Source organism: Rhinopithecus bieti, unplaced genomic scaffold, assembly GCF_001698545.2.
Source record: "Rhinopithecus bieti isolate Rb0 unplaced genomic scaffold, ASM169854v2 scaffold_14826, whole genome shotgun sequence".
Classification (NCBI taxonomy): Eukaryota; Metazoa; Chordata; class Mammalia; order Primates; family Cercopithecidae; genus Rhinopithecus; species Rhinopithecus bieti.
The window spans coordinates 3496272-3520608 of record NW_016808328.1 but is presented as its reverse complement, the minus strand read 5'-3'; the positions used below and the strand labels follow the sequence as shown (position 1 = coordinate 3520608).

Genomic DNA, 24337 nt, shown 5'->3' with positions numbered 1-24337 from the left:
CACAGTCCAACTTCACAGCACGCATAATCCTTGGGCCTACCTGGTGAGCCCCGACGCAAGTCCGCAACAAAGTAGTGCCTCTCCCTATGGGTGGGGTGCAGGGAAATGCCAGGACAGGAGACAGAGATAGGTCTGAGAATTGCAGGACAGAGCAGCAGAGAGGCCAGGAGATAGCGAACCCCAGAAGGGAGAGGGGAGAAGGGACCAGAAGGCAGCCAGCTCTGGGAGAAGCTCAGAGTACCTGGCTCTGTCCAAGGAACAGGGATGGGGCAACCCCAGAGCGCCCCCGCCCAGGTGTCCCTGGCCCCCTGACCCCTTGCCTGGGGGCACATCTGCTGGAACACTGGCCTCGACCAGCAGTGGACTCCTGTGCCAAGACCCACTTGCCCTGGGTGCCACCAGATGCCTATGCTGCTCAAGGAACACATTTGGGCAGGCTGTCCCAGGGCCCAGCCCTGAGTCCCTGCACCCCACAACACCACTGCCACCACCATCACCACCTTCCCACCAGACCCTGTTCTGGAGTAGCAAAGATAGGTTCACCTCTGACTGGCAGAGTATTTTTTTGTTTGTTTGTTTTTTGAGACAGGGTCTTACTCTGTCACCCAGGCTGGAGTGCAATGGTGCAATTATGGCTCACTGCAACCTCCCCCTCCTGGGCACCAGCGATCCTCCCACCTCAGCCTCCCTAACTAGCTGGGACTACAGGCATGCACCAACAGCCCAGCTAATTTTTTGTATTTGTTTGTAGAGACGGGGTTTCGTCACATTGCCCAGCTGGTCTCAAACACCTGAGCTCAAGAGGTCCTCCTGCCTCTGCCTTCCAGAGTGCTGGGATTACAGGCGTGGGCTCTGGCCTTCAGCAGAGCATCTGAAGGGCAGCCTCTGACCTGGGTTTGGATTCTAGCATTCCCACCTCCCAGCTGCGGGGCTTTGGGTAAGGTACCGAGCCCCTCTTGCCTTAGTTTCCTCATTTATGAAATGGGGCAGTAGCAGGACCTGGCTCACACAGTTGTGATTTGTGACTTGTAAAAGGACGCTGCCTAGCACAGAGTGAGAGCTCAACACACATGACCTATGAGAATTACTGTGTCCAACACAAGCACAGAGCTAGCAGCGTGGATGAGTGAAACTGGAGTGGGCACGTGAAGGATGCTGAAACTGTGTCTCGCTCGTCTTTGCATTTCCCGGCCTCTCCTAGGACCTGTCTGTTGAATAACTGCATGAAAGCTAAAAGTCATGAACAGCTGAGCACTTATTATGTGCCAGGCGTGATCTCCAATCCCCTCAGCCACCATGAAGTTGAGGTTTATCAAATGGTATCTGGCTGGCAAGCAGCAGAGCTGGGGTTTAGACCGATGTCTATGGGACCGCAAAAGCCACGTGCCTAACCACGATATGGCCATGCAGGTGGCAGGTGCGTGCCTGCTGAGAGGCGGCGCAGAGGTGAACTCATGTCTGAGTCACCGCTGACCCTGGTGCTAGGCTGGGGCCCACCTTGTCTCCCTGGTATGTCTCCGGCAGCTGCCAGTAGAAGGATTCGTGGCCAAGGTGGGCGAAGTTGCCAAAAGAGAGCTGGGCACCCTCGGGCATGGGTTCCACAGTGAATTCTCCAGTCAGGCGGCTGTTCCGCTGTGGGTTCACTAGGGCAAAGCCTTGGAAGTCCCCAGGGGCAAAGTGGGTGGAGATCTGGCAGGGGAAAAAGAAGGAGGCGTCAACCTGGGCACTGGGGTGCCTTGGTGGCGGATGGGGTGCCTTGGTGGGGGATGGGGCACGGGAGGGTGTTAAGGTGGGGAATGGAGTCCTGCTGAGATCAGGGCTGGGAGAAAAATAATGGGGGCATGTGAGGGTATTGAGGCAGGGATGAGGGTCACTGGGCTCAGTGCTGAGATGGACAATACCAGGCAGCAGGTGGCAACCCCGCCTGGGGCTGGGCGGCACAGGCTCTTACCAGGTGGCGCGTGTAGGCGGAGCTGGCGCACTGCTGGGTGATGCCCATACAGAAGCAGGGCAGGCAGCCCTCGGGGTTGCTGGCGCTCAGGTGGAAGTGGTGGGGCCGGCAGTGGCTGCAGGTGAGGCCTTCCACCTGGGCCTGGGTAGGTGTATGGAAGGAGGCAGGCAGGGGACTCAGTGGGTCTCCTGCACCCCCAGCAGCCTGAGGCCAGCTTCCCTGGCCACTTCCAGCAGCCCTGGGCAGCCCCTGCCCCATCCCCCATGCTCTGCCCCCCATGGCCAGGTCTCAGCTTCCACCAGATGCTGCCTGATTTCCCCGAAGGCTCCAGGCAGTGGGGCAGAGCATGTCCCTCGGGGCACTGATTCAGACTGACCTTGCACTGGCACTGACCAGCAGTGTCACACTGGCTGCTGACGCTGCCTTGGGGGTCACAGTTGCAGCCTATGGGCCCTGGCACCTGGCCGTCTCCTGAGGTGGAAGAAAGCCATGGCTGGAGCCCCAAACCCACCACCCAGCACCCCTCTTCCCTCCACTCTGCTCACCGAGAGGGAGCTCTGATTTCTGATGTGAGCACTCAACACTCTCATGACAGCCCTTGGAGGTGGTGGGGCCTGCTCCTATCCCCATTTTACAGATGAAGAAACTGAGGCTTGGACAGGCAAAGCCAAAAGGGAGTAAAGGCCTCTGTCCTAGCTCCGCCTGGGGACACTGGGTAACCCGACCCCAAAGACCTCCCCAATCTTACTCACTCCGGCATGGCTGGCCCTGGCTGGGGTTGCCATAGTAGCCAGGGGCACACCTGCAGAGAGAGAAAGTCTCTGATGAATTTTGGATGAAGGGAAGCAGAACCCCAGGGCTGGGCTGGGGGTCTCATACTGAATTCGATGGCCTCGTGCACTACAAGAAACCAACAGCCTGACTCGCCCACGTTACGGGGAAACTGGGCAGAGAAGACCAGGGATGCGCCCTGGACCATACAGCCAGTGAATCGGGGCAGTCAGGAACCCAGGAGCTTCGGAAAGAAGCAGGGGTTTTGTGGGAAGACTGGCCTGGGGCAGGGGACCAGGGGGCTGAAGGTGAACCACAGGCTAGGATGTATGTCTGAGGGTCTTGAATTCTGGGCTAGAGGTTGAGGCTCCCAAGGAGGGGAGCTGACTGTCTTCTGGGGCCTGTGCAAGGTTAAGAGTGAGAGGCATCCCTGATTCCTCTGGGTTGGGAGGGCTGGGCCCTGCCCGAGGACTCCAGGGACACCCCCTTGTGCCCCGTGTGCATTCCCCCACCTTCTCCAGCCCCTGCCTCACCTCTCGCAGTGACGCCCGCTGTGGCCTGGGGAGCATGCATCACAAGTGGGGTGGCCGTCTGTGTCCAGAAAACAAGTGTGGGCAGCCCTGAGTATAGGGGGCAGATTTCTAGTCAGTAATGCAGTGGCTCCTACCTCTCCCCTTATTCTCCTTCAGGACCAGGGGAGAGGGGAGGGGAAGAACAGGCAAGTGAACTCATGTGTCCTGAGTGCCATTGCATGCCTGGCACCGTGCTAAGAGTTCCACATGCATCGCCTCATTCACCTCTCACACAAGGGGCTGACGAGGGTGGACTACCCCATTTCACAGATGAGGCAGCTGAGGCCCTGAAAGTGAAGTGTATTTCACACCAAGTGACACTGAGGAGGCGGCAAGGCCAGGATTTAACCACTGCCTCTCAGAAGGGCCCTGGAGGAAGGGTGTGTGGGAGGGGGTGGTAGACATTTCAGGGCAGGGCAGGTGCGGGCAGGGACCAGGCGGGTGGGGACCGGACGCACTGGCCGGCAGCAGGGTCTCCGTAGCAGGGGCACAGCTGGCAGTCCTGTGGTGTCCCCCGCTGGGCGTCCCCGTAGTATCCTGGCTGGCACTGCTCACACCGAGGGCCCTCTGTGTGATGCCGGCAACCCTGGAGGAGCAGGATGTGAGTTGAGGCTGGGCCCCCAGAGGCCACAGATCACTGGGGTAGGGGGAAGGAGGGCAGGACTCACCTGGCAGGCACCTGTTTCAGGCTCACAGGCCTCTGAGTGACCGTGGCAGCTGCAGCGTTCGCAGGTACCCAGGTAGAGGCCACTGGGCATGCGTGTGTAGCCTGTGTCACAGTCCTGGGGGCAGAAAGATGGCAGTGGGAGGGCCTTGCTGAACATGGCCCATTCGGGTAGGGGCACTGGATGGCCAGGGCTGGGGAAGTGGGGAGGGCTCGTGGAGAAGGGGTGGGGAGCACCATAGAGGGAGCTGGCTGGGCCGGCGTGGGGCCCAGGACTCACCTGGCAGGACGGGCCGCGGTACCCGGGTGGGCAGGAGCACTGCTCCACTTCCAGCGCGGGGTCCTGGCCGGTTTCCTCAGGCACAGCCACATCCATGCTGATCCCAGAGACCCTGGCGTGACAAGACCCCGCATGAATAGGACCGCTAGCTCTGTGCCAGGAACGCCTGGAGTCCTCCACTCGGAGGGTGTGGTCAGTCCTCCCGACAGCCCTGTCACAGCGCTGCTGGGGCCCTGTCCAGATCTCCAGAGGTTGCGAGGGCCGTGGCAAACAGCCGTTACCTGCAACTTACTCCAAACCATCACCCTTCCTCACCTGGAGAGGTTATACCACCCCATCCCCCTGGGGTACCCAGTGACAGGCTGATACAGGCTACAAGAGCCTTCGTGCCTGAAAGTAAGACCACTCTCCGGCGAGAGACTCTCCAGAGCTCCCCGTGGGCTGAGGCTGGGGCTAGACTTGACCTGCGACCACATCCCTGCGTGGCCCTCCCCACTCCTGCATCCCTCTCCTTGTGAATCATGTGCACCCCAATCCCCATCTCAGGCTTCCTTCTAGGGAGCCTGGCCCCAGACCAGCCTGTAATGGAGACATTGTTAGACTCTCCATTTCACAGACAGGGAAAGTGAGGCACAAAAGGGTCGCACAGTCTGTAAGTGGCTGTGCCGCACTGCACCGCGTAGACAGAGTCCCTTCCCCAAGCCCATGCTGGTCCTCCTGCCCCGCTCCAGACACCTGCTCTCAGCGGGCTGCTGGGCGTAGGATGCTCGGACCAGGAGGGTATCGATGCCCGCCAGTGCCATCAGCAGGTGCTCCCGTGTGGCTGGCTGCCCATCGGGCCGCTGCCATGCTTGCTGCCAAGGAAAGGACATATGTGCTCAGCCCCGGATGTCCTGGAGTACTGATGCTGGAGAGGCAGGAGCAAGGGCCTGCCCGCACCCCTACCCCAGGGGACAGTACTGCTCACCTCCCGGAAGGGCACAGTGAAGGTGCTGGGCTGGCCGGGGCTGGGCTCCTGGGCCGGGTGGTGCTCTAGGATGATGTTGTTACCTTGCAGCACCACCAGTGGCTGCCCGTGCAGGGGTGTGGAGCCTGGCTGGGACCGCTGGGTCACTGTGAAACGCAGCTCTCCTCCATAGGAGGTCACCTGGGACCAGGGTTAGATAGGAGCTTAGCAGGGGCCTGAATTTGGGCCCTGTCGCTGCTCCAGCCACCTTTTCCATGCAGTGTATCTCACTATTCTCCCAAGGCGCCACGACCCTCCTGCCTCCAAGCCTTTGCCTGTGCTGTTCCTGCTGCCTGGAGTTTCCTTTCCCTTCCCACCCACTACCCACCTTGTCCCCCAGGAAGCGTGAAGGGAGGCTCCAGAAGTAGGGTCCAGATAGGAGTCTGTGGAAGGAGGAGAATCCCAGTTCCCCAGGCGTGGGGGAGAAGATGCCCTCGTTGGTGGTGTGGGTGCTTGCAGCGTTGGTCAGGCTGAAGCGACCAGGCTCCTCAGAGGCCCCATGCACCTGGGAGGAGGAGAAAGGGCTGGGATGGGGGCCATGGCCTGGGACTGGCACTTGGTCCATCCAGCCCAGGGCTTGGCGGTCCTGCCCGCCCACCTTGCAGAGGTACCTGGGTACGGCTCCAGGAAGAGCTGGTGCACTGGCGACTGACACCCATGCAGAAGCACTTGAGGCAGCCATCGGGGTTTTGGGTACTCAGGTGGAAAGAGCCGTCAGCACATTCGTTGCACAAGCGCCCCACCACATTGTTCTGCAGGCACAGAGTCGGAGCTGAAGGACAGCCCAGAGGAGAGGCTGCCTGGAGCTCAGGCCGAATCCACCCTCAGTCCAGATAAGAACCCGAGACCCAGGGGAGCCACTGAAAGAGTACATGTGGCTGGGCGTGGTGGCTTATGCCTGTAATCCCAGCACTTTGGGAGGCCAAGGCAGGTGGATCACCACAGGTCAGAAGTTTGAGACCAGCCTTGCCAACATGGCAAAACCCCGTCTCTACTAAAAATACAAAAATTAGCCCAGCATGGTGGTGCACAGCTGCAATTCCAGCTACTCAGAAGGCTGAGGAAGGAGAATCGTTTGAATCCGGGAGGTGGAGGTTGCAGTGAGCCAAGATTGCACCACTGCACTCCACCCTGCACGACGGGAGCGAGACTCCTTCTCAAAAAAAAAAAGAAAGAGCACATGTATGAGGCGTCATTACCATCTTAACAGTAATTCCCACTTAACAAGGGCTTAGGCAAGCATTTTTCCCTTTTCTCTTTGGCTGCCAGGGGGTTCACCAATAAATTTAAATTTGAAATACAGCGACTTGATTGAAATAATTGCTGCTTCTATTTATGGAGTGTTTCATGCACTGTTCTGCTTTCCATTTGACATCACCTCATTTAACTCTCCTAAGGACCTTGAGAGGTAGGTGATACCTTCATCCTTCACATGAGGAAACAGAGGCTCAGGGATGTGAAATGACTTGCACAAATTACTCAGCTTGCTTATCCACTCTGGGATTGAAGACCAGGAGTGCCTGACTCCAGAATCTGTCCATTCTTTTTTACACTGACACTTGATACGCACATTCTTTTCTTTTCTTTTTTTTTGAGACAGAGTTTCGCTCTTGCTGCCCAGGCTGTAGTGCAGTGGCACAATCCTGGCTCACTGCAACCTCTGCTTCCCAGGTTCAAGTGATTCTCCTGCCTCAGCCCCCTGAGTAGCTGGGATTATAGGCGCCCGCCACCACGACCGGCTAATTTTGTATTTTAGTAGAGATGGGGTTTCACCATGTTGGTCAGGCTGGTCTTGAACTCCTGACCTCAAGTGATCCACCCACCTTAGCCTCCCAAAGTGCTGGGATTACAGGCGTGAGCCACTGCGCCCCGCCGATGCTCCCATTCTTAACGCAAGTGACCTCCCTTCTCTGGCCTCCGTTTCCTTATTCACAAATGGGGGACAGTAATATCTATATCATTTTATCAATGTGACAATGGACAAAGTATAGCAAAAGCAAAGGTACAATGCAGATACAAAGGCTGCATAAAGAATGACTGGGACTTGAACTCAGGTCGCCTGACTCCCTAACAAGTGCTCCTTCCCAACACCAGACCACCTCTCCTGGTACAGAAGACTGGTCAGCCAGGTCCACTAGCCTCTATGTTACCACCCACTGGCCAAGGATCTATGGAGAGGACAGAGCTTCCTTCCTCCTTCTCCCAGCTGTGGTGCTGGGCCCAAGACCCCTGGGTGGGTGGCGGATGGCATGCGTACCTTACAGCGGCAGGCTTCCCCGGAGGTCCCCATGCTGCCACGCTCATCACAGCGCACAATCTCCTGGTCTGGGACACAAAGTTGGTGTTGGCAGGGCAGGTGGGAATGGGATAGACACGGTTCGAGCAGATAGAGGAACAGCAGCTCCCCAAGGATCATAAGCTGGGGCAGGGAGGGAGGGTGCTTGGTGTACAGCCCAGGTTGGGTTGCGAGCTGGGTGTCAGGGGATGGTGGCAGCCATACTCACTGACAGGCCTGCACTTCCCGCCGGGCTGGATGGGGTTGCCCTCATATCCGGGGGCACAGCTAGGGGAGAGAGGGGGCCCCCATCAGTGGCACTTCCATGACCCCACCCAGGAGCCCCCTTCCTGCAGCCCCCAAGGCTCTCCCTCACCTCTCACAGCGGCGGCCAGTGTAGCCTGGGGCACAGGCGTCACATGTGGCTTGGCCATCCGTGTCCAGGAAGCAAGTGTCTGAGAATCTGTGGGTATCAAGTAGACAGGGCATGGCGCAGGGCTGGGGTCAGGCTTTCTCATCCCACCCTGGGAAATGACCGCTGTCCACACAGACACAGTGTGCCATGAGGCATGACACCATCTCCCTGCCCGGCACAGCAACTGTGGGAAGTCAGGGGGCTCATTATACAGACAAGGAAACAGAGGCCTATAGAGGTCAAGGAGCACAGGGTAACTTAGTGACCAGGCGGACATCTGAATCCAAGTCTCCCGCCTCCCTGCTCAGAGTATTCTCCCGGCCTGCTGCACGGCCCCCAGCCAAACCCCCCCACCCTGAGCCGAGGCTGACCTGCGGGAGGCATCGATGTATGGGCAAGGGCAGGGCCGGCAGGCAGTAGCTGTGGCTTTTGTGGCATCCCCAAAGAAGCCAGCCTTGCACTTGTTGCACTGTGGCCCCTCCGTGTTGTGCTGGCAATTCTAGGAGAAGGAAGAGGGTATGGCTCAACTTCTAGAGCAGAACTGGGCCAGATGCTGTGGGGGGCCTTGGAGGCTGTCTGGCTCAGCCTCCCCATCACGCTGGAGGCACAGCTTTGCAGACAGGGGAGCATCAACTGCAACCACTTGTAGATGATGGGGAGCTTATCACCTCACACAACAGCCTGTCCCATAGATGATTCCAAATGCCTGCTTTTTATCAACCTAAACCTGCCACCCTCTTCCAATCTGCACCCACTGGCCAGTTCTGCTCTCCAGAGTCTGTTTCTTCTGCCTGACACCTTTGCAGGGATTTGGAGATGACAATGCTGCCCTGCCTGAGTCTTTCCTTTTGTCAGCTCCACAGTCCCAGCTCTCGCCACTATTCCTAAGAAATAAGGTGTCACCCTAAGGGCTCTTCCCCCTAGGGCTGCCCTCTGCAGGTCACGCTTCTTCATTGGACACTCTCCAGGATTAGTCTGATGAGGGTGGAGGAGAGGAGGGCCATCACCTCCCTTGTCTGGACGCTATATCTCTGGGGTTTGTTGTTGTTTTGAGACAGAGTCTCGCTCCGTTGTCCAGGTTGGAGTACAGTGGCACAGTCTTGGCTCACTGTAACCTCCACCTCAAGTGATTCTCCTACCTCAGCCTCCTGAGTAGCTGGGATTACAGCCGTGCGCCATCACGCCCAGCTAATTTTCTTATTTTTAGTACAGACGGGGTTTCACCATGTTGGCCAGGTTGGTGGCGAACTCCTGACCTCAAGTGATCCACCCATCTCAGCTTCCCAAAGTGCTGGGATTTCAGGCATGAGCCACCACACCCAGCCTCTATCTCTGTTATTGCATCCAGAGGTCATGATAGTTCATCTGGCAGTCATGACACTCGTTCTGGAGGCTTGTGCTGAGCTCGTGAACACAGGGAGTCTCACACCTTGTCCTTGCTCCTATTTTAGTGTCCACGTGCCAGCTGGCTCTACTCACCAGGCAGTGGCCATACACAGGGTCACAGGAGCTGGCATGGCCATTGCAATTGCAGCCAGAGCAGGTGCCCAGGTAGGGCCCACCAGGCACCCGAGTGAAGTGGGCATCACAGCTCTCGCAGGACAAGCCAGAATAGCCAATGGAGCATCTGTGGGGACAGGACCGAGAGAGTCGCTGCAAGGACTGTGAGGCCCTGCCGTTTCTCCTCTATCCTTGCCAGGGTCTCTGTGGCTCCCAGCCCTGCCGGCTCAGGCACCTGCACTCCTCCACACTGTGGGCACGGCCATGGCTGGTGGCATGGGTGACGGTAGTATCCATGGCGATGTCGCTCAGCCCCACACTGGCCATCTTGGTGTTGTACACGGTCTGGATGAGCACGGCCTCCAGGCTCTGCAGCACCTGCAGCAGCTCCGCGCGCTGCACCGGCCGGCCAGACTCATGGACCCAGTGCTCCTGGGTACGGGTGAAGGTGGCAGGGGTCACACATCAGCACCTACTCAGCCTAAATCCCCCTTTGCTCCCAGCCCTAAGGGCTCAGGCACCACCTACCTCAGAGAACTGGACCTGGCGCTGGTTCAGAGCACCAGGTTGGGTGGGCGTGTGGCCTCGGGAGAGGAGGCGGTACCCGGCACCCATGAGGACCACGTCCGGCCGCTGCACTGGCTCCAGCATGCCACGGGCCAGCTCGTAGCGCACGTTGTAACGCAGGGAGCCGCCATAGGAATCCACCTGGCACAACAGGGTGGATCAGGGCGGGCAGCTGTGGGCACATTTGACACCCACCGTGCCTACGAGGTGCCTACAGTCTTCTAGCTCCTCCCTCACTGTGCCTACCTGAGACTCACTGTGTGCCAGGCACTGAGCTAGGTACAGGGAAACTGAGATGGGTGAGACTCAGGCCCTGACTCTAGGGTGTTTGGTCCATGGCAGGGTGTGGAATCATGCAGTGCACAGGGTGCCCAGGGAAGCCAGTGCGGAGGCACAGAACCCAACCCAGGCATGGGGGAGCGGTCAGGGAGGGCTCTTGGGAGGACAGAAGGCCAGCTCTTCTTCCCAAGCCAGCAGTGCCAGGGAGAGGTCCTGCCCTGAATGGATGAGCCACTGCCACAGGGGGCTGCATCGGGGCATGGCAACACCTTTCCCCCCAGGTCTGCCTTGCTATCCACCAACTGCAGAGGGAGCGGAGCCCACAGGGATTCTTTCTCCACCCAGGGCAGCAGCCCAGGCTTCTCACCTTGTTGCCCAGGAACTGCTCAGGGAGAGCCCAGAAGGAGTCGTGGACGAGGAAGCGGCGGGACAGGTCGACTAGCTGGAACTCATGTAGGGCTGGGTCGATCTGCAGCTGCGTGGAGGAGAGGGGTGGCATGCTGGGCTGTGCAGGCATCATCACATTCACACCTGCGGGTGGCAAGGGAGAGGCTAAGGGCTGCAGCCTGGACCTGCCTGATACACCCATCTTGAGGGGCAGCAACCCAGAAAAAGATGGGAAAGTTCTAGGGGAAATTTTATTTCAAGAAAACTTTGATCTCTCTTCCAAAGTGAAGGAAATGCAGGTTTTGGCCAGGTGTGGTGGCTCACGTCCATAATGCCAGCACTTTGGGAGGCTGAGGCGGGCAGATCACTTGAGGCCAGGAGTTCATGACCAGCCTGGCCAACATGGTGAAAATAATAAAAAAAAAAATTAGCCAGGCATGGTGGCGCACACCTGTAGTCCCAGCTACTCAGGAGGCTGACAGCAGAATCACTTGAACCTGGGAGGCAGAGGCTGCAGTGAGCTGAGATCACACCACTGCACTCCAACCTGGTCCACAGAACAAGACTCTGTCTCAAAAAAAGAAAAGAAAAAAGAAAATGCAGTTCTTTTCCTCCTTCCCAAATACTGGAGCAGCATTTCCCAAAGCATGCTCTGAGAAAGGAAAGTCAATGCCATGGAATGATGGCTGGGGAACCATTTGGGAACCACAGGGTTAAAGAGGTCAAGGGGGTTCTTTGCAGCCAGACTTCTCAGGGCCTTTCTTGCTAAGAGACCCACAGACTTTCAGGGCTGGAACAACCCTGCGGGCAGGAGAGCTACACAGGGCTGAGGAACAGGAGCTCAAGTCCAGGTGTGTTGTAAGCCTGGGGAAGGGCCTCAGTTTCCTCATCTGTAAGATGGTGCTTAAAGTAGCCTGCCTCCTAGAGGTATAAGCTAAAATGAGAAAACTGACATGAAATGGCTAGCTCTTATTGTTGCTGTTGTTATGACGGGTCATCCAGTCCAACCCTCTCCTATGTACACACACATACACACAGTACGCCACACAGGAATTCCCTTGACAGCATCGCCCCAGATCTCTAGGACAGCTCCACCCTAGAGAACTTTCGGTGGAGTGAAAATATCCTGTACCTACACTCTTCATTATGGTAACTATTAGGTTGGTACAAAAGTAATTGCTGATTTTGCCATTAAAAGTAATGGTGCTTTCCAACTTGGACCCAGCAGAATGGCTCCCGCAAAGAAGGGTGGCGAGAAGAAAAAGGGCCGTTCTGCCATCAACGAGGTGGTGACCCGAGATTACACCATCAACATTCACAAGCACATCCATGGAGTGGGCTTCAAGAAGCGTGTCCCTTGGGCACTCAAAGAGATTCGGAAATTTGCCACGAAGGAGATGGGAACTCCAGACGTGCGCATTGATACCAGGCTCAACAAAGCTGTCTGGGCCAAAGGAATAAGGAATGTCCCATACCGAATCCGTGTGTGGCTGTCCAGAAAATGTAATGAGGATGAAGATTCACCAAATAAGCTCTATACTTTGGTTACCTATGTACCTGTTACCACTTTCAAAATCTACAGACAGTCAATGTGGATGAGAACTAATCGCTGATCGTCAAATACATCAAATAAAGTTGTAAAATTGAAAAAAAAAAAGTAATGGTACTAGCCACACGTGGCCACTGAGCACTGGAGACGTGTCTAGTGCTGCTCAGGAACAAATCATTGTATTTCAATTTAAAGAGCCACACATGGTCAGTGACTGCCACAGTAGACGGTGCAGCTGTCATGGATGGGGAGCGTACAACCTCCAAAGACTGTCCCTCCCACCTCTGGACAACTTTGACTCTTAGCAAGTTCTTCCTTACATGGAGTCCACATCTGTCTGCCAATAGGTTCTCCCGCTCATCCTGAATTAAACCCCTGCAACCACAGGGGAGTCCAGCTCCTCACCCACAGAAGGACCGAGCACAGCCCCGGGTCTAGGTTACTCTATCCTCTTTCCTCCCTGCCTTCCGGGGATGTCTTCAGGCCTCTGCCCTCCTGGTCACCATCCACACACAGGCCACCTGCTCATGATGGAATTCCCACCACTCCCTCCCCTGGACTATCCAGATTGCAATCAGACAGCCCTGGGTTCAGCTCCCCCTCTAAACTGCTGTGGGAACCCAGGGAAGTTCCACAACCTCTCAGAGCCCTGGGGCTCTCATCTTAAAACTGTGAAATCAGGCCGGGAGTGGTGGCTCACGCCTGTAATCCCAGCACTCTGGGAGGCCGAGACGGGCAGATCACGAGGTCAGGAGATCGAGACCATCCTGGCTAACACGGTGAAACCCCATCTCTACTAAAAAAATACAAAAAAACTAGCCGGGCGAGGTGGCGGGCGCCTGTAGTCCCAGCTACTCGGGAGGCTGAGGCAGGAGAATGGCATAAACCCAGGAGGCGGAGCTTGCAGTGAGCTGAGATCCGGCCACTGCACTCCAGCCCAGGTGACAGAGCGAGACTCCGTCTCAAAAAAAAAAAACAACTGTGAAATCAGCCCTGCTTGCAAGGGTTATTGGCAGTTCGATGACTGTCATATCAAGCCACAGGGCCAACTGCCTGCTCACCAAATGGTGGCCATGGCCATTAGCATTCTAAATACACTGGGGAACAACTTTGGGAAGTAACTAAGTTTTGTTTTGTTTTTAGGGATGGGGTCTCATTCTGTTGTTCAGGCTGGAGTGCAACGGTGTGATCATAGCTCACTGCAGCCTCAAACTCCTAGGCTCAACAGATCCTTCTGCCTCAGCCTCTCAAGTAGCTGGGACTACAGGCGCAAGCCACCATGCCTGGCTAGATTTTTTATTTTTAATTATTTGTAGAGATGTGGTCTTACTATGTTACCCAGGTTGGTCTTGAACTCCTGGCCACAAGCAGTCCTCCCTCCCAGCCTCCCAAAGTACCTGGATTACAGGCATAAGCCACCATGCCTGGCCAGGTAACTAAGTCTTATACAAGTCATTTTTAGGTTCCTCAACCAACAAAAGGGCATAAAATGTGTTGAGTGCTTTGGAGCTAACTCTCTACATGCATTTAATCCTCTGCAATGAAGTGAGGGCTGCTTGATGCCAGGTGGGACAGAGCTGGGACCTGAGCCCAAGTCCAGGTAGTACCTGGGCTCATGCTCTCAGCCATCCTGCCATTCTGCCTCTCAGAGCCAGAAAGAATTGAGTCCAGCCGCCTGCCTCTGTCTTTGGGAAAATAGGCCCAGGGAAGCCAAGAGACTTGCCCAAAGACACAACGGCAGTAAGTGGTGCAGCTGGAGGCCACCCTCAGGCTAAGGAGATGCCAAAGCCTGGGCTCCTATACTCTGGGTACACTGGCACCTCTGTCTCTCAGAATGAGGACAATGACTCTGACGTTAGCAAATACCTCCTGGGTGCTGACCATGGGCTGAGCACAATTCCGAGAGGCTTACATACGCGACTCCACTAAGTCCTTACCAACCCCCGGAGGTAGTTATTACTCCACCCCCCACCCCAACTTTATAGATGAGAAAACAGACATGAGATAGTGGGTAACTTGACCCAGGACACAGGTGGACAGTGTCCACATCAGGATCTGAAGCAGGAAGCTGGCTCCAGAGCCCGTCCTCTCCGTAACCTGAAGCAGGCAGGTAGCAAGGGGGGATTTGGCTTTTCCTAAACATGGTGGTTTTCCCCCCAAAATGCTTTTTTGACAGGGCTCAGTGTTTCTTCAGTGACTCGTATTCCTTCCCGAAACCTGGCCCCCTCTGTCTGCATCTATCCTCTGTGCCCACTGGAGCCTGGTACCCACCTCCCACCTCCCGCAGCGCTCACCCGCCCGCCAACGCACCCTTGAAGTCATCGGGTTGGTCAAAGCGCAGCCTGATCTGGTCCCGGAAGCGGCGGCTGCTCTGGCACACGCTGGTGATGCCAAAGCAGAAGCAGGGCAGGCAGGAGGCGCTGTGCTCCAGATAGAAGTGGCCATCAGGGCAGGGGCCTGCTGGGCGGCATGGGAGGGGGCTGCAGCCAGCTGTGGCAGGCAGCTCAGCTCCACCCCCACACCCGGTGACACCTGCCCTCCAGCAGTACCTCGCTGTGGGACGAGCTCAAGGACACCGTCAGGAATGCCAAACACCATGCCCCGGGCGTTCATGGCCTCACAGGTGTAGGCACCCTGGTCTGACTCCTTCACGTCACGGATGATCAGTGTGCCACGGCCCCCCTCGCTGGTCACTGTCACCCTGTTGGCCCCAAGACAAGTGGTAGGATCTGGCCTAGGGCTCTGGACCAGCTGTCCCCCATTCCCACCCCACCACCCGGGCCCAGAGCCACACCTGGGATGAGACGGGATGTGGCCCCAGTTGAGCCTCCAATTGATGATGGGGGTGGGGACGCCAATGGCCACGCAGGTGAAGGTCACTGTCTGGCCCCGGGAAGCCTGGATGGACTCCTGGGGAGGCGTCACCACCTGGGGGGGCACTGAGGAGACCAGGGTAGGGGTGAGGGCAAAGGAAGGAGGAGCGGAGGGAGCGCTCTGAGGGGCTAGGAGGGAGAAGAGTGGAGGCTGAGGCTGTGGACAGAAGCCCCCACAACCCAGCCCAGGGCCCACATCTCGATCCCAGCTCCCTGCTCACTGCAGCCAAACTCGTCGCTCCGGTCGGGACAGTCACTCTCCTCATCACAGTGGAAGCTGGCTGGGATGCACACGTTGGTAGAGACACATCGGAACTGTGTGGGCCCACACACCTCTTCAGGGCGCTTGGCGGCTGGGGACAAAGCCAGGTGGTTCCCAACAGCCCACCCCTGTCCATCCTCCCTGGGCATCCCCAGAGTCACTCTCTCATTTTGCCCACATAACCCACAGTGGCCCTCACCATGCCTAGTCCCTGCTGCACAACACTGTCCACCTCACAGCCAGCATGATGCGGCCACCAGGTGTCATCGAACCACTCATCACATTACCCAGCCCCCACCCCACTCCACCTGCATTCCCCATGCCAGTTATGGCTGGCACATCACGGTCACAAACACAGTGTCACCCAGCCACACTCAAGAGTCACAGAAGTGCTATCTTGCACACATGGACAAGACCCACGTCGAAGGCACAACCAGTGGGGCTGGCATCTCTGGGCGCCAGCAATGCCCCACACACCCTTCTCTACCAGAAAGGCCCGGCAAGGCGCCTGGCACAGCATGGTCCCCTGTGGGGCTCGACAGTCTGTGCTCCCACTGACAGGCCCTCTATGGAGTGGCCAGAGGCTGGAGGTGCCCTGGGACAAGGGCTGGGCCCCACTAGGCCTCTCTAGTGGCTGGTGACCAATATTCTTTCCTCAGGGAGATGGAGCTTGAGAGAGACACAGACACAGACAGAGAAGTCACAGCCATGCAGGAGCGGAAGCCGCGCATCCACAGAGCAGGTGCGAGAGGAGACCAGGAGGTAGCTGTGGAGGCAGCTCAGGCGCTTCTGTTCCCCGCACTCTCAGGAGCCCATGAGGCCATTCAGCCTTCACATTCTCTGGTTCTGTGCTGTCCACAAGGACCTGTCCTTCCTTTGACTTCCCCAGCAGAGGTCCCTGGAAAGGGCCTTCCAACTAAAGCCCCCAATTACTTTCTCTCTCCCAAGGAGCTGGTGCTGACAGGCAAGCTTAGAGCCACAGAAAGGCATTCTCAAACTCTGCCGGTCTGTGGCATGATGTGGCCTCTCCCCAGGGCTTGCTGTGGAGTGGGCAGGGGAAGGAAGGCAAGGAGAAGCTGGACAAGCTCACGGCAGGAACATGGACACGCGCCCAGACACACCACCCAGGACCACAGAGAAGGGCCTGAAGATTATCCTCAATCTCGCACTAACAAGCATCAGGCTTCTCATGGGACGGGACATACTGGATACCACCTGATGTGGTCTCTGCCTCTCCAGCCTCCCCATCCTATTTAACTATCAGGACGCCCATAATGTCCACAACATGAACTGGAAAGATGGATACCATAAGGGTGGGGCAGTGGGAGGCTGGAAGGACGGATGGGAGGGAAGAAGGATGACAGATGGATAGGTGGAGAGATGGATGAAAGGCTGCGTGGATGGATAATGGGTGCATACGTGGGTGCATGGGTGGCTGGGGAGTTGGACAGATAGATGGGTAAGGCTCTGACTTGCATACATAAGCCAAGGACCCATCACCAAGGACCTTGGCACATAGAACCCTCCTAGTCATTCGTCTGACACACATACAAAACAAAGAGAAGCTTCATGGTAACAAAAATAAAGGAAAGAAATGAAGAGACACGAACCACAGGCGGGCTAACTACACAGCTTCACCAAGGCCAACTCAGGGCCAAGAGGCCTTACAGCTCTGGTCAGAGAGAAACCTTGGAGTGTGTCTCCAGGGCCTTCCGCACTCAGCCAGGGAGAGCAAACAAACAGGCTTGGGGGACTGGGGAGGGTAGAAAGCAGAGGGGCAGGGTAGGGACGGGGGAGGGTAGAAAGCAGAGGGGCAGGGTAGGGACGGGGCAGGGTAGGGACGGGGCAGGAGTGGAAGGCGGGGCAGGAGTGGAAGGCGGGGCAGGAGCAAGCGGCCTGGGCAGGGTGGGGGCCTCCGCTGGACCCTCGGATACTCACGGCAGTTGGCTTCGTCAGTTCGGTCCTCACAGTCAAAATCACCATCACAGCGCCACAGCTTGAGGGCACAATGTCCATTCCCACAGGGGAACTCATTGGGCTCACAGGGTGGCGGGGGTCCTAGGAGACAGGGCAGGGGTCAGCAGCATCCTCCTGGGCCAGCTTCCCGCTCCCCGCACTCACCTGCACCCCTGCCAGTGCCAGTGCGCACCACAGTCTAGCTCATCGCTGCCGTCCTCGCAGTCCTCCTGTCCGTCGCAGAGGTAGTCTCCGGGGATGCAGTGACCACTGCGGCATGCGGCCTCCTGGGGCCCACAGGGCAGGGGCCTGACGGAACCGGGAAGCAGGGGCTGAGGAGCGTGGGTGACTGGTGGCTGTCGCATGATGGTTGTCTCCGGCCGCAGTGGTAAAGGTGTCGTCTCCACCAGGAGAGAGACTGTGGGGCTGATCCCCAGGACCAGTTCCTCTGTGGACAGATTCTGCTTGGCATTTGGCAGAAGCAGGTGGCTCCTCACCTGCTTCTTGTCCCCAACCCTCCCCAGGCCCACCCTGTACTCCCCAACACTACTCTCTGCCGCCCCCTGCCTGGCTCTGTCATCGCCCTTCCTATGCCCCTATCCTCTGCCTGCACCAAACCCTCATAGTCCTTGATGGGCTCCAAGACCCAGGTGTAGGACCCTGGCCCTCCCCTAGTGCCCAAACCACTTGTGGCCTCGGACATCCCCTCACCGCAATTGAGCTCATCAGACATGTCCCTGCAGTCGGGCCGCCGGTCACAGCGATACTCTAGGGCCACACACTCATTGTAGCTGTGGCAGGCAAACTCAGCCTCCGTGCAGGCTCTTGGGAACTGGGGCACTGTGGGTGGAAGGAAGCAGACTGGAGTCAGAGGCAGCAGGAGGGAGGTGCGGGAAGCTGTAGGGAACGCACAGGTGCTGCATGGCTGGAGCGGGCTTCAGGACTCTTTGTCAGGCAGCTTGGTTTCTGGCAGGCACAGCGAGAGCAAGGAGCACATACTAGACACATCCACAGCACGCGTGGGCATGGGACAAGTGGCAGTGGCCTCCCCCATCTCTAGCACAGACCCCACAGGCAGTTGACATGCCACACGCATGCAACCACCACACCACACACATGCAGGCCACAGCCTGGCCCAGTGAGGACAAAGAAGGAGGGGAAAAGAGAGTGCCCAGTTGTCTTGGGCTGTGCCCAGTCAGCCATCTTGCCCACACCCTTCTTTCCCCTCTATCCCTTTTTTTTTGAAACAGAGTCTCGCTCTGTCGCCCGGGCTGGAGTGCAGTGGCGCGATCTCGGCTCACTGCAAGCTCCGCCTCCTGGGTTCACGCCATTCTCCAGCCTCAGCCTCCCAAGTAGCTGGGACTACAGGCGCCCGCCACCACGCCCGGCTAATTTTTTGTATTTTAGTAGAGACGGGGTTTCACCGTGTTAGCCAGGATGGTCTTGATCTCCTGACCTCGTGATCCACCCGCCTTGGCCTCCCAAAGTGCTGGGATTACAGGTGTGAGCCACCACGCCCGGCCCATCCTTTAAGAAAAATTTTTTTTTCTCTTCTTTTTTATTTTTTTTAGAGACAGGGTCTTGCTATGTTGCTTGCCCAAGCTGGTCTGGAACTCCTTGCCTCAAGCAATCCTCCCATCTTGGCTTCCCAAAGTGCTGGGGTTACAGGCGTAAGCCCCCGCACCCGGCCTCCTCTCCAACCTTAACTTCTCTAGGAACCTGGCTGGGCCTGGGCCTGGCTTACACTCTCACCTGGTGTCACTGCGACCGCCACAGCGGCCGGCGGGGGTGGGGGGGTCTGTGCTGGAAAGGAAGATGTGGTCAGTGGCTGTTCAACCTGGGAGCTGGGAGCTGAGGGCTGCAGGGCTGGGCCAGGCCATTCCACCATCCCTAGCCAGGAGGACTCATTGAAAAGTGAGAGAGGAGGGCTGGACCCCCAGCAGTCTTTAGACCTGGGCCTGATGATGCAGAAGAGCAAGCTTGATCTCGGGGTGCAATAATTAAGGGTTTTTGTTTGTTTTGTTTTAGAGGCAGGGTTTTGCTCTGTCACCCAGGCTGGGGTACAGTGGCATGATCCTAGCTCACTGCAGCCTCAAACTCCTGGGCTCCAGTGATCCTCCTGCCTCAGCCTCCTGAGTAGCTAGGACTACAGGCGTGCACCACCACGCTTGGCTTAATTGAGGTGCAGAACAAGGGAGGTGATGGTTTCACTATTTTTTCCTCATTGGGCTAGGGGATGGATTTGTTCCATTCTGAGTTCCACTGAGTCAGGGTCTTCCCAGAGAGAGGGAACTGAGATGGAGACAGGGCTGAGAACCACAGCCTGTGAGGGATGAACTAGGGCTGTTCGGTCTAGAGAAAAAAAAAAACAAACTCAGGAGGTTAAAACAGGAGACCAAGGGCACAGTAGAAGGAAATCTGGGCTGACCCAGAGTACAAAGGTCAGGATTCTGCACCTAACAGCTGTGTGGTTTAGACCAGTTTCTTAGTCTCTCTGTGCCTCAGTTTCTCCTGCTTCTCTCATCACAGGTTCTGGCAAGACTGTCATAGACACCGAGTTTGTTTGAAATCCTCGCCTTTTCACTATCTGCCTATCTGATTCTGGACAAATTCAGATTTTCCTTTCTGGGCCTCAGTTCCCTCGTCTCTGAAACATCTCCTTCAAAGGAATTGCTGTGAAGACTGACCCGGAGGCCGGAAATAAAGGCAGTCAGGGCTCAGTAAACAGTTGCTGGTTATTATTAAGTACTAATGTGTTTTGGACTTGTACGTACAGGATTAATAAAGGCCTGATTACCTATTGTCAATGTGCAGAGGTCTAGAAGGAAGGAGCAGAACTTGGGTCTAATGGGTATGTGCTAGAGGAAACAGTCTGCACTCTACCAAGCCCAGATTGTATAAGGATCGATGGGGCACTCAGGAGGTAGTGAGCTCCCTGTTTCTAGTGGTGTGCAAGCCCAAGTTGGGAGCCCATGGTGGAGACACTGAAAGGGGACCCCATGAGTCTGGAGGAGGCAACCCCAGACACCAGGATAGGCTCACCTGTGCCCAGGCGTCGGAACTGGAATCCCCGGGGAGAGGTGATGTAGGAAGCCATGGAGCCACTGGAGATGACCCTGAGGAGCACCTCCTGAATCTGGGCCCCGTCTGCATTCCCTTCCGAGCCCACATCCAGCTCCACAAAAACCCAGCCATCCAGCTCCCTGGGGATGGAGATGGGCAGGAGATGAGGGTCACAGAGACGCCTGTGTTCTCAGCTACTCCATGAGGCTCCTGCCCTGATGCTCAGGCCCTGTTCCAGGACAGCCTATACCCAAAGAAGGGCAACTAAAGGTCCCAATGATCCCCCCACCAATTCCTGAATTTCCACCCACAGCAACTCATCCCATAAGCCTTTCTGCAGTGCCAGGCTTCCTTCTCATCCTCATCAGCCCCCTCCAGGTTACCGGCTCAAGTCCCCAGCAACCCCAGGGGCCCCTTCTCACTTGATGAACACCACACTGACAACCTGGTCTCCGGGAATTTTCAAGTACTCCGACTCCAGCTGGGGAGGGACACAGTGCCATCAGCACCAGAGGCCTTCACCCCATCCTCGGTCCTGCCCCACCACACCCACGAGCTTCCCGAACCCTCTTCACCTCACCGTGTCTACCACAGCCTCGGACACCTCTCGGAATTCTCTGGAGCCTGCGTCCTCCAGCTGAGGGCTGTACTCGATGGAGCGAGTGAAATTCACCAGGGCTCGGAAATAAACTGGAAAATCAAAGGAGGATCATTTTGAGAGCCCCAGCCTGGCATGTAGTGGCCTTACGGAGTTAGAGCATTCAGACAGAATTGGGGGGATAGCCCCGGGAGGCCTCCCTTAAGGCTGACACCTGTGTGCCCATAGCTATGCCCAGCACTGCCTGTAGGTATACATGCTCAGGGGTCAATGTCAAGGCCCCAACTTGACTGAGGGGCTTTAACTAACAGGGGAAATGGCCTGATCCAGAAACCACATGCGAGTGCAGAAGAGGAGACCTCCACAGTTCAGAGGAAGGCTGGACAAGAAGGGGTGGCTCCCAGAGGGGGCTGGCCTGGCACAGGGATTACCTGTGTGTGAATGGGAAAGGCTCTGCCAGCCTTCCTTGGCCAGTTCCTAGTCATTCCTCAGGACTTGGCTCAGCCATTGTCTCCTGATCTTCCTGATCTGCCCTGGCTGGGGTAGAGACTGCTCCCCTGGGCTCTCACAGTACCCTGCTTTCCCTAGCAGAGCACCTTCCACCGTGTGCTGCGTAGATTCCGCCAGGTTTCACATCACAGCAACAATCGTGAGTTCTAAGGCCAGCCGCGCCTCAGGCACTGACCTCGGCTCTGAGTTTCTGTTTCCTAATGGGGATATTGATTGCATGCACCACCTGCGTGGCTGCGAGGAGTGCATGATGCTGTGTTCACATGCAACAGGCCGTTATACTCAGATGCAGTGCCTGGCACACAGCAAAGAGAATCAAAGCTGCTGTCATCCTCTCTACCACCAGACTCTAAGCTTGATGAGGGGGAACCTGGGATTTCATTCACGCCTGCATCCCTAGTGCTTGCCGAGTGCCTGGCACACAGCGAGTTCCTCAAAAGTGATGGCTGAACAAATTCATCTCAGACTGGTGTGAACATACACATGCATCTGTTGTTTTTTTTTTAGGCAGGGTCTTGCTCTGTCACCCAGGCTGGAGTACGGTAGCACAATCACAGCTCACGGCAGCCTCAACCTCCAAGGCTCAAGCTATCCTCCCACTGCAGCCTCCTGAGTAGCTGGGATTACAGGTGCATGCCACCATGCCCGTGTAATTTTTTGACTTTTGAGAGAGATGGGGTCTTGCTATGTTGTCCAGGCTGGTCTCAAACTCCTGCACTCAAGCAATCCTCTCGCTATGGCCTCCCAAAGTACATCTATCGTTTCTTAAGCACCTACTATATATGAGACATTTTATACTCATTACGTTTCACAATGTTTGTGAATTCATGCATGTGATAAATATGAATGAATAAGAGTGACAAATGAGTCATATACAAGCTAAGCATCCCTAATCCAAAAATCTGAAATCCGATGTGTAGGTGGCAGAGCAGGAAGTGGCACTGTCTGTGCTACTGCCAGGCCCATCCTCCTCCCGCTTTACTCTGTCAGGCCCACAGGTGCATAGGACGTTCTTGCTCTGTGGCTCGGGTGAAGAAAGCCCTGGCGCTGCCTGCCCTGAACGGCTGGGCTGGGCTCCTGGGTGCCGGGTGGGCGGGGCTCTGTGGGCTGGAGTGTGGGGGCCATGGTTCAGCTACAGAGGCCCCTTGTGAGCCGGCACAGAGGCCCATTGAGAGTCCCCCCACCCAAGCCCCTGGCCTCAGCCCCATGGCCCAGAGCGGGTGAGGAGGCCGGGCCTCTGCCCAGGAATGTGTCCGCTCCTGGGGAAGGGGGCTGGAGCTCCACAAAGCCCCTTTCTACTAGGGCCCGGGAAGGGCACAGGCCCTCCAGCCTGACCCCACCCCTCTTCGTTCTTCGAGACCAAGGGCAGGTCCAGGCGAACACCCTCCATCTCCCACCCTGCAGCTGGTGCCTGAGCATTGGGGCAGAAGGTGAGGCCACCTCTGTTTCAAGAACCAGCCCCCGGGCTGGGCACGGTGGCTCACGCCTGTAATCCCAGAACTTTGGGACACCAAGGCGGGCAGATCACTTGAGGTCAGGAGTTCGAGACCAGCCTGGCCAACATGGTGAAAATACAAAAATTAACCAGGCGTGGTAGTGTGTGCCTGTAATCCCAGCTACTCAGGAGGCCGAGGCAGGAGGATTGCTTGAACCAGGGAGGCAGAGGTTGCAGTGAGCCGAGATTGTGCCACTGTACTGCCTTCCAGCCTGGGTGACAGAGTGAGACTCCATCCAAAAAAAAAAAAAGAACCAGCCTCCAGAGCCAAGGACATTGGTGCAGCCAGCAGGGGCGAGGCTGCCTTGGAATAGGGCTGCTGTCTGGCCAGTCCTCTCCTTCCTCTTACCCTATCTGGTGAGTTCCCTTGGAGCCAGAGGCTGGGAGAGGGAGACAGCTACTCTGCACTCAGGGTGGAAGTGGGAGCTGCACACATGACCAGCCCTGGCCCAGGAGGAGGCTACTCACCAACTCCTGATTCCCATCCCTGCTCAACAGAACTTCCTGCAACACACCCAGGTCCCTGAGCTCCAGTCCTGGTTCCCTGTGGATCCCTCCGGTGGGCCCAGGATTGGCCTGTGCCGGGGTAGACACAAGTGGCCTCTGGAATGCAGGGCCTGGTTCCCTGAAGGGCTGTTGCACCCAACTCTGCCCGACCAACACCCCATGGGGAAGAACGCCAGGGTCCCAGTCCACTGCATTTAGATCTGTGGGCCCAGGGTGGGCCTGGCTGTGTTCTGGGCAGGGGCAGTGGCTGGCCTGGCCCCTGGACTCCACAGGGAGGTGCCTCTGAGCCTCTTGTGTGACTCGTAGCAAAGTGCAGGTTGGGGAGGAAGAGAACAGGGAGAAAGGAGAGAAAAGGAAGAGTGGGGAGAGAGGATAGGGAGGGAGGCAGAGGGGCAGAAGCACTCCCACCTGGCCCAGGCCTGGGTCACTTACTGAGAGGGGACTCCTCATCAGGCTCGGAGACCATCATGCCAGCCACAGGCGAACAGCCCAGGGGCGGCCCTGAGCCTGCAGAGTAGAGACAGAGAAGGAGGCAAGAAGGGACATTGACAGCAAGGGAGACGAGATGGAGAGAAGCAGCGAGAGAGAGGCAGAGACAATGAAAGAGAGAGGGAGACACAAAGAAACAGAAAGACAGAGACAGAGACACAGAAAGTGAGGGTGGGGAAATGTGAGAGAAAAGGCAAAGACAAAGGTGAAGAAAAAGGCAGAGAGAAAAAAAAAGAAAAGAACAGGCAGAGGGGAGAGAGGGAAAGACGGGGCGACAGAGGCAGAGATGGTGAGCCAGAGAGAGAGAGAACAGGATGAGGCAGAGGGAGGAGGCGCAGAGACAGACACCCAAGGAGTGGGGAAGAGGG

At 56.9% G+C, this 24337-nt stretch overlaps 1 protein-coding gene and 1 pseudogene across 1 annotated transcript in view; one reads left to right on the top strand and one right to left on the bottom strand.

Annotated features, from left to right (window-relative positions):
• HSPG2 (heparan sulfate proteoglycan 2) overlaps positions 1-24337 on the bottom strand; it is a 111080-nt gene that overhangs the window by 50488 nt on the left and 36255 nt on the right. Inside the window, 30 exon segments of the mRNA XM_017886455.1 lie at positions 1498-1689; positions 1952-2092; positions 2328-2422; positions 2704-2753; positions 3256-3342; positions 3753-3880; positions 3963-4076; positions 4239-4350; positions 4974-5092; positions 5206-5385; positions 5573-5749; positions 5856-5996; positions 7502-7569; positions 7749-7807; positions 7896-7982; positions 8306-8433; positions 9414-9561; positions 9670-9866; positions 9963-10142; positions 10648-10811; positions 14527-14673; positions 14766-14917; positions 15011-15155; positions 15311-15442; positions 17290-17409; positions 17501-17755; positions 18019-18147; positions 20350-20510; positions 20793-20851; positions 20951-21060. Of these exon segments, the coding sequence (XP_017741944.1) occupies positions 1498-1689; positions 1952-2092; positions 2328-2422; positions 2704-2753; positions 3256-3342; positions 3753-3880; positions 3963-4076; positions 4239-4350; positions 4974-5092; positions 5206-5385; positions 5573-5749; positions 5856-5996; positions 7502-7569; positions 7749-7807; positions 7896-7982; positions 8306-8433; positions 9414-9561; positions 9670-9866; positions 9963-10142; positions 10648-10811; positions 14527-14673; positions 14766-14917; positions 15011-15155; positions 15311-15442; positions 17290-17409; positions 17501-17755; positions 18019-18147; positions 20350-20510; positions 20793-20851; positions 20951-21060 (3977 nt within the window).
• LOC108538416 (60S ribosomal protein L31 pseudogene) lies at positions 11876-12273 on the top strand (annotated as a pseudogene).